Source organism: Cydia strobilella, chromosome 1 (genome assembly GCF_947568885.1).
Source record: "Cydia strobilella chromosome 1, ilCydStro3.1, whole genome shotgun sequence".
In the NCBI taxonomy this organism is placed as follows: Eukaryota; Metazoa; Arthropoda; class Insecta; order Lepidoptera; family Tortricidae; genus Cydia; species Cydia strobilella.
The window spans coordinates 13,139,644-13,153,633 of NC_086041.1; the positions used below are offsets into that span (position 1 = coordinate 13,139,644).

Sequence of the window (13,990 nt, forward strand, 5' to 3'; positions counted from 1 at the left end):
ATCATCCCTTTCAGAACAAAATTAGATGTTTCTAAATTAAATTCGAACTTCATTTTGCGACTGGATTCATAATAAAAAACTCCTTTCTTACAACTGTAAAATTAAATAACGTTGCATATTGCTTCCAGAATTACACAAACAATATTGAACCTTCTCTACATCGGGACAAGATTGGTTTTCTTTAGGACAAAAAATGTTTTTTTCTAGTAGCCAGATCGGTATCGAGTGAAAATGATCCCCCCGTTTCATTCAATCCCTTTGAACCGATTTGTCGTGGATGTAAAAAAACCTTTTGTTCAACTTCAAAGGTATGACGTGGGTTATTATTACGCTCCTACGACTTGGTTTAAGGTGATTGTTATTTCCATTCGATATTGGTAAAATTGGAAATTAATTTAAAGACCTATTTGTCTACATTCGTGGACTAACATTTTGTTACAATATTGATCTTCAATAAGTTTACGTTAACCCATTTAGCGCTAATCACGAATTCACGTTGTCGTTTTGCTTCTACGAAGCATTTTCGCTGCATACGGGGAAATCCATGTTATCGGCTACGACGACGTAGCGCTACGACCCTAGCTCAACAGTGAATGTACAGGGTTACTAACGAAGGGTTCAATATGTATCTAAATAAACCTTTATTTCAAGATTGGATTGGGGTACCTATTTACTTAAATACTAACCTAATTGGCACATAACATACTCATAATTATAATTTATTTGTGTGCCGATTTAATTATAATCCATTTGTAAGTAAGTTATCTATTATCAATGCAAAATTGACTGTAACCCTCAAAAACATTAGCTAAAGTATATGATTTAAAACGCCTCCTAAACCTCGAAGGGTGCTACTGATATTCCGGCGTTCTATTTTATTTTTTATTTACCTACTCCTTCAAATGTAAATGATTCCTAGCAATTGATGCTTTGTCGTAAGGTACGTAAATTTGTCCTATACTTCGACTCGGGTTTGCGTAAATACTTGTCTCTTTTTATCTCGGAATAATGAAAGTAATTTTACGAAGCACACATTCAATTGCGAAATGCAAAATTAGGCATAATAAAATTACCTATAGAGAATTGTAAAACATTTTGCATGTAAGAGGATTTGTTTTTTTTTTTTTTTTTTTTTTTTATCTGAGGGGTGTTCTTTTACCTGCGGTATGTAATCGCCTTAAAAACGGGTATGCACACATACTAAATCATCGTTAAAAGATTTTGTTACAATCACATCATCTAGGTACCTAATTTATTTAACTTATGGAATGTTTTGGTGTGGGTATTTCTTGAGATTATGGTAGTGTGTTCTATTACATATTTAATTTTCGCTGAATATGGACATTTTGATATATGTAATCTATAAATTGTATAATTATACAGATGTCAATCACAATGAAAAAATCAACGATGATCAACTCTGGTCAACGTGGGACTCGATCCCACATCCTTGGATTGCCGGTCCAATGCGTTACCAATTGCGCAATCGGTAACGCATTAAACCGGCAATCCAGGGATGTGGGTTCGAGTCCCACGTTGACCAGAGTTGATCATCGTTGATTTTTTCATTGTGATTGACATCTGTATATACAATTTATAGATTGTAATAATGTGGTACGTCCCACAATAAAAAAGGAAAAATATATTAACATTTAAGTTGATATATGTAGTCGTTTTCTCATAAAATAAAATATAAAAGATTTATTTTTTCATAAGTTTGATTTTTAAGCTCGAAGTAATTCGACTTTTGCCTTACTCCTGTTTATACCTATAGTTTACCCCAACGCACCCTACCTAATAATTACAGATCTGATGTAGTGTATAATCCTTTCCCATCGTATTTTCTTAAAAAATGTTCGTATTTGTAATGCAGCATACCAAAATGCAGCTTGACATTTAACTGAACGGGAATTTTTAATTGTTTACTCTAAAGTTAACTATAATTCAACTTGTATTTTTGTCTTTGATTTGGTTAAGTATTTTATACATGTTATAAGAAAAAAAAATCTTTATGATTATTACTTCTGTATAGCAAGTATAGGTACATAATTATATCGTAAATCAAACACATGCCTCCACTAAAGTTTACCTTTTATAGTGCTTGTTTCATTGTTGTATATTATTATGTTTTGTTCCTATTTCTATAGGGAAGTACCATTAAGCAATGATACTCCGATAGCAATAATCTAATGAAATCCAAACATTGGAATGTAATTAAGGTTTTAACATAGCAAGTGCAATTCGAGAGACCGACATCGTAAAATCATAAAATATCTAAGCTGAAATAAAGGAATAAACTTCAATAAACTATTGCAATTCGTAATAACACTAATTCAAACTTGTGTATTCATAAACAGACCGTCAGAAAACAAACCTTATTTGGTAGCAAATATAGCTTCAAATCCAATGTACCGGAAAGCAACATATAAGGTAAATATTTGATAGGAACTATAATCTAGAAACTTTAACATAATTATACAGCCAATCAAAAATAGTTCATAACGATTCGGCATAAGGCTTTGAGTCACAAGTCACTAAATGTAAATGGTGAACTAAACTTAGCGTGCCCATAAAATACTAAACAGGGAAGCTCTAACTAAAGCTAAAAAGCTCTTGGAGGCACTTTTTATAGATATTAATAAAACAATGCCCTCATAAAGTTTAGTATAGGACTTGACATTTGAGAAGGTTAGACTATACGACAAGATTACGGTACGATATCAGTTATGTCGTATAGATTTGTTTGTACAGAAATTAAATGATTTTAGCATGTTATTTTGCAAGTGTACAAATTAGTCGAAGTCAGATTATTTTATTATTGCACCCGAAAGCCATGTTGATTTATAAAATTATAAATTAAGATTTGATTATAGTGAATGCCCAAACAGTCTTTTGAAAGTCTACTTTTTTCCTATCCACAAATAAGGGTAAATAATTTATATATTTAGTGTAAGTTTGTTAACCCTTCAGCCAAAATATCTCTATTTTTTTGAACTGTTTTTCTGTCATTTAATTCCATAGAGGCGATTAAAAACAGTTTTTTTAAATACGTACCTAACTATTTTTTGCATGAATTTTAATTCTACTTGTTTCACGCTCTGTATCGGAAAGTGTAAAAATTTCATAAGTTATTCAAGTGAGTGATACAGTACTGTTTTATTAGGGGGGATAATTTGAATGGCTATTTTTACAGGCCAGGAACAATGCGTTATGGCGTATTAAAGCAGGTTCGATTTCCGCGCGAACTTTTATTGTTTGGGAGTATTTATTGCATATAAATACTCTATATGGTTTATTGCACATACATGCGGTCGTGAAATATACCGTTACAATATTATGTACTTTACAGACACGTAAGTGTGACTTTGCATAATGTGTTTGTAAGAAAATTGTATCGTAAAATCTACTAACTAATATCATATCTTAAACCGGGAAATATTTGTTGTTTTTGTGCGCGTTTGTCTGTTTAGTTAAGGTTTATAAAATGAAATGAAAATCTTTATTTTCAGGCAACTATTGGCCCATAGATACCTTAAGCTTAAGACCCCACAAATACCTTAAGACTAGCATACATATTATACAATATATCTTAAGGCCGTTCCATCGGTTTGCCGCTGTCACTGTCACATTTCGCAAGAAAGAACGGGAAAGATCATGCGCGCCAAGTGTCAATTTTGATCGAATTTTGTCGATTTTTATTTATTTTATAAACGTTACCTTACAATATCGAAATTCGAAAGTTATGAAATTACTATTTAAGTTAACATTATTTTTCCTTCTTTTTTTGTTTATAGTATTACATAATAAATAACCGAGTAATGTTGGATTAAAAGTCCGAGTTAGAAGTTACTTTGGGAATTAATTGTATCGAGCGAAGTGTCATAATTCGTGTATCGGAAGCTATGATATTAAAGATAATATAGTCAAGAACTACATTTTTTTTCCACGTCTACGAATATCAACGCCTCTTAGAAAAACATGATCATCCCCCTGTACCCTCTGTACACGTATGTGAGCAAATTTTTTCCTTCTGGCTCAGGGAACCGCCTTAAATACTAAAACACACTATGGCTGCGATCCTGCGATGCATTTCCCAACCTCGCTGTGTCAGGGAGCCGGCCGCGGATCCGTCGAAACTTGACACCCCTCGGACAAAACTCCTCCTAGGTGAAGGTCGCTAGACGTTGAGTCGGAACGCTCACCACAAAAGACTTGAAATTCGGATTGTGTCGAGATTCCAATATCGCGACGCTCAGGGCAAATCCAGACTAATATTGCTATATTAATATCCGCTTAACATTGATGTAAGATTAAATGCTCTGGAAGGGTGTGCAGTTTAGTTCGTTAATTCAATGGTTAACTCAAGCAGATGTCCAACAAGTAAGACATCTCGTCGTGAAACCTTGAACGACCTAGCCAATAAACCACGGAAGCACAGCTGCCCCAGATTAAGCTTGCGCTAACTCGAGTCAATAGATCAGTTAAGCACTAAGAGGGTTAACTGATCATTTAAACTAGTTTAGATCACGCACTCACTTGTAACAATGCTTTCGTGCTTATTTCAAGGAAATAATAGTCAAATTAATTTAGTGTTTCAGACTTGACCACGTGGCGTGGGCCAAGTCGTAAAGTTGTCACTAAACGTGGGATAAGTAATGAAGTAAAGATATAGCTATATATGGAATATGGATATGGATTAGTATGGATATTAGTATGGATTATGGACAGAGTTAAGCAACATCGATTATTGTAAGCAAAACTTTTTGAAACTGGTCAGCTTTGATGATAATATGTATTTTATTTGACCCTACTGGGGACCCCTCTGTACACGTATGTGAGCACATTTTTTGCACACCCATTACACCCATATCATATTCCGCAACAGACAATCAGAAGGTGGCATCATATTTCAATCCATTGTTTCATTTCATACAATTTCACAATGACTAATAACTGTGATACGACCATTTCGCAGTGTATTACGATTAATTTACGCGTATAATCCGTGCGTGGACGGTTATCGTTTAATTAGACAGGGGTTCAAGTGTTATTGCGTTTAATTCCGTAAGTTCTCCCGCTGTGAATCACAACTGGGAATAGTGTGGCTTATGTAATATTATGCAGCCGCGTAAGATTGGTGCATGAATAACACGAGGACCTATAATTAATCCGTGCCCATTTGCCCCATATTTCATTATCATGCGTGACATATTTTAATTTTATGCGGTTGTTGTCTTCGCTTCTACTATCGGCTATGTTAATTTGTTGAATGACTCGGTATTATTGTGCCGTTACTTACACATGTTCTTGATCTAAATCAAATACTCGATGTGAATTTTATTTCTACTTATGAGATGTATGCCATGTTAAATTACTAATTTTGTTAAGTTAGTGTTGTTAAAAGACTAGTCTTTAAGACTTTTGAACCTTAACTACTCGCGAACCTTTAAGGCTCAAGCTTTGAAAGCTAGAGCGTTAAAGGATTGCTCACAAAGCGGTTTAGAACCTTAACGACACAAACTTTTTATGACTTGCCAAAATGAAGTCTTTAAGACTCGGGCCTCATAGGGAACTCTAGCTTTTTAACTTAAGCTCAAGCCCCCGAACCTTAAAAGCTTGTGTCAAGCTTAAAGCTCATACGTTGAGCTCTCTTTGCAAAAAATATTTTTGTGTAGAGAATTTACGAATATTATAATATACCTATCTATATCGGAAGAGTAACTTATCATCAGTTAACGCATTCACTGCCTGCAACGTATACAGGGTGGACCATTTAGAACCGTGATTCCGTTGCGTATGTACATCCAGATACATACGCAACGGATTTCCCGTTCCGTTACGTCCTATATGAGTGAGTCATAAGAAATAAAAATAAAAGTATTAAAAAATATATTTATTACTTAATTAAGACTGGGTGATTACTTGAACCGCTTGAACGTTTTAACTTTTAACCGCCTCCGCTATTGACTAATTCATGAACGCAAACTAAACAACTAAGAGACAAAAAAATAAAACGGTTTCTGCAGAAGTGTAAAAATGCGCCGGCATACATTTATGGACTGACAGACAGACGAACGGACAGACATGGCGAAACTATTTTGGTTAGGAACCCTTATAGTTGACTATACGGAACTCTAAAAACGCGATGTCATAATTATCTTTTTCTGTTTTTCCTTATTTCACAACAACGTATTAAATTTCACCCTACCCTATAGCATAGGTTGATCTTATTTGTTAAAAGCTTTTACTTTTTGCTCCAAACCTTTACTGCTAAAAACCTTACAGACTTAAACCTTCAAAGCTTAGGAGGCTTTAAAGCTTGAGGCCAAAAGACTCGAGGTTTCTTTGCTCGTAAGCAGCAACACGAACTCTTAGTTCGAGTCGTTAAGGTTCCGAGGCTTTAAGGTTCGAGGCTTCAAGGCTCAGCAGTCGCGACTCAAGTCTTGTAGTTTACGCCTCAAAGCTTAAATCCACAACACTATGTTAAATCCGTTTGTATACATCTTCAATGACCAACCAGTTTCCCGTGTAACACTAAACTCTCGCGTTTTGTACACAAAATTAATGTCATTACCGGGTCTAACGCGATTAAATTTCATTATTTTACCTTTTTTCCGACGTTTCAACTAGGTTGCACTAGCTGTGGTCACGGAAGACTGACGACCCAGCAAATATCAATTGAAATATTGGTAAACAACACTAAACTATCCTACATTAGTTTATAGTTTCCTGTGTTTTGATGTCAAAATGTCTATAGTAGGTAGTGGTAAAAGATACAGTGATGTAAGTACATCGTACAGATCATGAGGATGGTATTTACAAAGAACTTCGTCTGTCGAATTATCTGGCAGTATATACCAATGCCCCGATGTAGCACTATAGTAAGACACGAGTAGTATTAGTGGGCATTAACGCGTTATGATGTTATTACAGTTGCAGTTGGGTTTACTGCGGGCGCAAGGTCAGGCGAGTGAAGGCACTAACAAAGATGTTTGATACGGTGTACTTTCATAGTGTGAAATGTGCAAGGCTTTGAAAACCACTAGCAGGGTTTGGAAAATTATATGCGCGTGTAGTTTTGCTTCCCAGTTGGAAACTTATGGTATCGTTATCTTATCTTATCGGTATTCTTAAACGTTTGTCCTGTACCTACCTACATTATAATTTATAAGTAATTCATAAAACTTAGCTAATCTCATGAAATAAAACTATGAAAACGGATTATATCGCGTATATTGAATTTATAATACATCCCGACGTTTCGAACTCTTTACAGCGTTCGTGGTCAACGGGTGACTGAGGAAAAATTGTAATTTTTAACTATCGCGGTAACCGAAGACAATATTAGCTAATCTCAGTTAAATTATGTCTAAAAGGCGAATATAAACCGGGCAACTTGAGAAACTGTTTAGTAATACTAATGAAATATTTAACAAACTAACTAATCTGAATTTATCAAGCAAGTAATTACTTGCGAATTAGATTATGTGTAATAAATTGTTCAACGTCTTATGTCGACCTCTTCGTTGGTACTTTAAAAGTCTGTTAAAAACTTGACAATAATACTTAATTACTTGATTAGGTATCTCATAACTTTCTGTTATACTTAATTGCAATAAGGTGAGACAGGTAGGTATGGACATGAATTATATTCAGTTGTTCTTATAAGAATAACTTCTCCACACTCATCCATTAAAAAAGTAGCGAACAATACAATCCCCACCGACTGCGCACTAACCTTTTACTATACATAAAAGTAAAAGTAAAAACGGGTCATTTCGGAAATCCCTTTCATCGGCCAATGGGCGTAAAGCGTAAATCCATCCCTTACGCCTGCGGGACAATTAATCCTGTACTAAATACTGAAATAAGTTTTATTTTACGCCAAACGTAAAGGCAAAAGTCGCTGAATGGGAACTGGGAGAATGGAAGCGGCTTTTCTAATTTTTTTTCATACGCCATAATGATATGAATATTAGATATCTTTATTTTTTAATACATATAATGACTTGGCAATCGCACACACTGCTTTACTCGTACCGTAATCACCGTACTCGTAAATATGTGTAATGCTCAAACTACATGTGATTAGCGCTAGTTATGTTCAATTAGAATTATTTTTATTAGTTGACGATGATCCTTGTCATTATGCAGCCGTGCGATGACCAAGTCATTATATATCACACTACTTAACTACTTACGAGATAAATATGACTACTCTGAACTCAGAATAGCTTGCTCACTGTCGTTTGGGAATTCACTATGGAGGTTGTAGTGGATTATAAACATTATTATTTATTAGATAGGTATCGGGAAAATAAAATATAATAATTGTAATTTAAATTTACAGCACGTTTGAATTAAAAAAATCGCTACGTGTGTAGTACTTAAAAAATTGGCATGTAAGTATTATTATTTTCTGTCGACAAAAAATTTGTCACTAGTTTGTATTCCCTAATTGTAATACGTATTCCCAATAAATATATTTGTCATCATATTAATCGAAACAGTCACCAAACTTGAATTATTAAATTAATGAAAATATTTAACCTAAAATTATTTGTACACACAAGGAGTAACTAATAGTTTAAGTTAATACTTGGATCACTATTTTCTACTGCCAATTTAAATCTTTGTTCTCGAAAAATAGTTGTTAACAAAATTTTGTAGATCTGTCACCAATAAATTAGATTAGTAGGTGTATATATCAAAGACTTTGTATTGTAGGCATAGGTATGTACCAATAAAATGATTATGATTATGATTATTTATTTTTGACTCTAATTAACCTATCATAAAGATACCTATACATAAACTTGTTCCTTAATTAAATATTTAATTTTTATTAAATCACGGAAGTTTTGTAATTAAAATTAATTTTTATTATTCGTATAGAGGTGCCCGATATAGAATTATTTTCTAAATCGAAATGTACATGCCGGGGAGATCATGATAAATGTTGTAGATACCTACGCGGCTTGTTTGTTCCTAGTTGGACGCCGGCCAGTGCCGCGTGCCAACATGCGTGTACGCATGCACTCAAAATTATGCGGATTTACGCTTATTTATCTTAGTTCCAGCAGGTGAATGAATTATAATAAATTGAGAATATTATGCTAAATGCATAGGTATGTACTAATTGTACCATAATAGCAACGCGAAAGAAAAATGCTGGCTTACCTAAATTTGTGACTCTAATAAATGTAACTAGGTAACTAGAGACTTGAAATGCCAAATTTACGTATGCAAACTGTAATTATTGAGTAAGTAAATTAACTATATACCTAGTTGGTAAGGTACCTTAATGTAATTTGTATTTATTGCATAGATTGTGGATGAGTCATTTTAAAAATATAGTGTAATATTAATATAAACTATTATATATCATATATGATAGTTTTTCTACCGAAATATACCTATATTCGTAGTCATCTACTAGCTTTGTGAGTTTTTCTAATCTACGAGTATAAAAGCCCATTCTGTCCTCCCCTATCCGTTTGTATAACAACAACATAGGAAATTTATTTGAACGTAAACCATCTATTGGAAAGATTTAATTTCGTCTCAGTCAGCACTTTTTATTTTATTGCAGCATTAACTGCGTAATTGTGCGTTGCAGTTATTTTTAGATTGAAGTGCTTTCAGCGCCTGCGACTTTTAAATAGCAGTATTACATGAAGCGTGGTTTCGATTTGTGTGATATCGAGCAGGCTTTTAAGTGTGGGTTAACATTACCACTACAAATATTAAATATTTGTGTAGATTTTAGTAAGTATATCCAGTTGGGGAAGCATAATAATTAATATACTATAAATTATTACAAAGCAATTATTAAATTAAACAAGACATGTTTACAAAATATCGTATAACGAGTGACTCTATATTCTAAATATTTTGATATAGGTAGAGTAGGTACCTAATAGGTATTTTGCAGCAGTCGTATAAGACTAAGTGTGCTGCGAGATAAAACGACACCTCTATTTCATTTCCGAGAATTCATTAAATACTCTCTTCATATCCAAGCTTACTCAAGTGACTTCATAATATAAAACCAGATCAACTGAAACTCGACTTTATAACTATAGTATTTAAAACTACACGACACACAATAGGTATAAACAGCTCGTCGACCCATCGGTGAATCATTTTTGCGGTCAAACAAAGGTTTTCAAGACACGTGCATTTTAGATAAACGCCTTATAAACATATTTTGCTTCGGGGCGTTATAGGTTCGGAGAATAACCGCAAATCGTAATAAGTAATATAATTAAGATTTTAGGTTATCATTTTACAGAGCAAACTTATTGTTGGGGCAAAATTAACGTTTCCTGTATCATTCCTGTATCGTTTAATGTAATTTACCTAGTACGAGTACCTATCTAATTTTAATTCTTACTTTTTATGTGGAGACTAGCCTATGCCAACTTACCCCCCGTTGTCTTCATCTACGTAGAAATGGACTGCCTTCTTTTCAACAGTTTTTTCTCGTGCATGCAAGAATATATCGGTTATCACTTACCACATCAGTGTCTCCCACGCCATCAGCCATATCCGTCCCTCCCTTATCCCTCCAGTGCTTCTCGCTCGTCTCAGGAAACGTGAAAGTTCTGTCCCTTCGTGGACTCAACAACACCCCCGCAGGCGTCCTCGGACTCCCGTATCCGAATATCTCAACATTTCTAGTGGCGAAGAGATCGTTGCCGTTATCTGTCCGGGGACTGATGAATACGTCGTCCTCCAGGTCGTCGAAGGTCAGGGAGAGTGGGGGGGATGAGGCGGAGAGACGGCATTGGGGCTCGATGGCAGGACGGTCGATGTCAGACTCGGAGTGGTAAGGTCGGACAGCATCTGAAATGAGATGGAAACTTATTACATACATTCATACGACTTAAAAACTATGCACTTTAAATGTCAACGTTATAGTTATACATCTTCGTAAAATGAACCACTGGCCTGAAATAAATTGTAGGCATCTCTAAAGCTTTCATTCAGCCCTCAAACATATACCTAATAGCAAAGAGGATATAATAAGATAGAAGATAGAGCGGTACTGTCATAGTAAATTTTGTAACCGCTGTAAATTCACTGCCATCTATCGACATACCTTAAAACTAAAAATGAAGAATAATAAAAATACGTTAAAATGTATTTAAATATGGATAAATGATTTTTTTATTTGCATTAATTATTTCTATATGATTTTGACCCATGTTATTTCACTGATATGCGTTAAAATTATAAATAACAAACGAAACGGTCAACGCCCTCTATACGAGAGTAGCCCAAAGCTAGTGGCGCCATCTGATCGAGAATCAAATTTTCGTGATTTTCGAGGCACGTTTTTTCCTTAGACTGTATCCATCTATTATGGAGTTATATCTATCTTTGCCTAATAGTAAATTGTTCAACGTAATTTTTTTTGAGTAGGTATTAGAAGAATAATAACAGTAACTTTTAAACGTGGCGTTCCATCGGTTTGCCGCTGTCACTGTCATATTTCGCAAGAAAGAACGAGAAAGATCATACTCGCCAAGTGTCAATTTTGATCGAATTTTGTCGATTTTTATTTATTTTAAACACGTTACCTTACATATCAAAATTCGAAAGCTATGAAATTACTACTTAAGTTAAGATTGTTTTTTCTTCTTTTTTTGTTTATAGTATCACATAATAAATAACCGAGTGAAGTACGATTAAAAGTCCGAGTTAGAGGTTACTTTGGGAATTAATTGTATCGATCGAAGTGTCATAATTCGTGTAACGGAAGCTATGTTGTTAAAGATAATATAGTCAAGAACTACATATATTTTTTCCACGTCTACGAATATCCACGCCTCTTAGAAAAACATGATCATATAAGGAGATTTTTCGCCTTCTGGTTCAGGGAACCGCCTTAAATATAAAGTTTATGTCGTAATTGTCAAGTTTACTCGTTATTTTAGATCGTTTTGTAACATATTATTAATATTATTATACAAGCTATTTAGTATTATTGAATTGCCCTTGAACATAAAAATTATCTATAAAAAATGATGCCAAAACGAACTTTTTATATTGGTGTGTAGGTACATATGTCTGTAATGTTTTCCTATAAAGGCATTACGATGTAAATATTGTGATATTTGTGATAAATAGGTACAGCCGAAACGCAACGCATTCACTTGTTTTTGTAGTAGGTATTAACGGAGACGAGCAAATAATTATATAAACTGCTTAAAAACATAAATAATTTCATCTCATACAAGTCACATTTTTTGAGGACAAAAAATAAGACGACGAAAATATTTCTGACTCACTTAGTTTTATTTTTGGATATATTTTAATGCGATCTAATTGCATTAAATGACGTAGGCGTGGTTTTAGTTTTATAGAACATACCTAATTAAACTGAGGCCGATGTAAAATTTAATTCCGGAGGGTCGCTCTTTGACATTTAAGTACATATTTGTTGGAAAAAGACAAGAAACTATAATAACATTAATAACGAAATATTTAGTTTCATGAATGGGTTAGGTATGATTCAAGCGTCTCGGTGATTATTCAGACATTCGCGAAAGCCTGTAGTCGAGCAGTTTGCGCCTGCGCCGTGTTCCACCCACGACATGCGCCAGAGCACGTAGGTCGCTAATAAACATTTTGATTTATGTACAGATTTATAGATACACGTGTCAGACTGTTGATAAAAAGTTCTTCGTTTGATGTTTTGCAACTTTTGATTGATGAAGAAAGAAGATATAAATATCTTTATATTATAACGATTATATTGTCTTCGTAATAGTGTAGTCGTAGTAGTACATATAAAAAATAAAATAAAACATTTATTTCAGATCATAACAATCCATAGATTTTGTTAGTTTATCTTAAGCTAATAAAATAACTAGTGTTAGTATTTACTTACTAATTCCCCTATAACTAAAAATGAACTAAACAACATACGCGGCGCTCAGTCAAAACTACCAACCACCAGTACTTATAAATATTTGAGTGACTATACAATGCCCAAAATTAATAGTTGCGTTTAAATATATATCTAAATGTCAAAGCATAAATCAAAATATAATGAAGTTGTTGCTAGCAGGATTGAAATGAAACCTAAAGACAGACACATAGATAGGACACCTAGAGTTTCCAACCATCATTCACAAGAAGTTATTTTCGATATCACCAAATATCACTGAATAAAGTACCGGAGAAAAAATAGCTCTTTGTCACTATACACTACCTACGCATTTTTGGATTTCGAACTTACGCTAGCGCCTCAATATTTAGGTATACCTACTATTAAATTGTTGCGTAATCTTAAAGTTTGGGTGCGTGCGTATGATAAACAGATGATGTGGGAGGCAATAAAGTCTATGCAAGTATCTGGGTGTTCTCGTAGCTGGTTATTATTCTGTGAGGAAGGTTCACAAAGCTGCACCCAGTAAGTCCTTGACCCGAATAATGTTACTGCGTTTGTACACTTTCCGTAGAAAATTGGCTAAACTGAAACCGATTAGGGCCTCCATTCATGCATTGCTAAAATATATACCTATACATAAAGATTAAATTAGTCAAGAAGTTTGCATTTATATTCACACGTAACCTTATACAGGATGGAAATAGATTTTGGGTCAGTGAGGGCAGCTACCAGATCCCGTGTTGCTAGGCGAAAATGGTCGTAGAAGACCTTCCTTCGATTTCAAATTAATGAAGATTGGCTTTTACAGATTTTAGAAAAAACATACAGGGTGCGAGAAAATGGTCATTTTTGACAAACTTTTTTTTTGATGCCAATCGATCCCATTCCTGTCCAGGATCAAAAGCTTGTATGGAACCAAAAAGAAATTTCCGGCTAGAAAAGCCATAAATCGAGAAAAACTTTCCCCATACAATTTGTATGAAAATGAAAAAAGTTTTTTTACATGTATTTTTTTATGTCAATTGATTTCATTTCTATCCAGTATCAATAGTTCCCCTGGGGTCAACTTTCGGTAATGTACAAAAAAGC

The 13,990-nt window shown here is 34.1% G+C and overlaps 1 protein-coding gene across 1 annotated transcript in view; it reads right to left on the reverse strand.

Moving 5' to 3' along the window:
• The window catches only part of LOC134746525 (uncharacterized), a 137,811-nt gene that overhangs the window by 22,365 nt on the left and 101,456 nt on the right, over positions 1–13,990 (reverse strand). Inside the window, exon 2 of the mRNA XM_063680941.1 lies at positions 10,520–10,848. Coding sequence (XP_063537011.1) covers positions 10,520–10,848 — 329 coding nt within the window. The remainder of the gene's footprint in view (positions 1–10,519; positions 10,849–13,990) is intronic.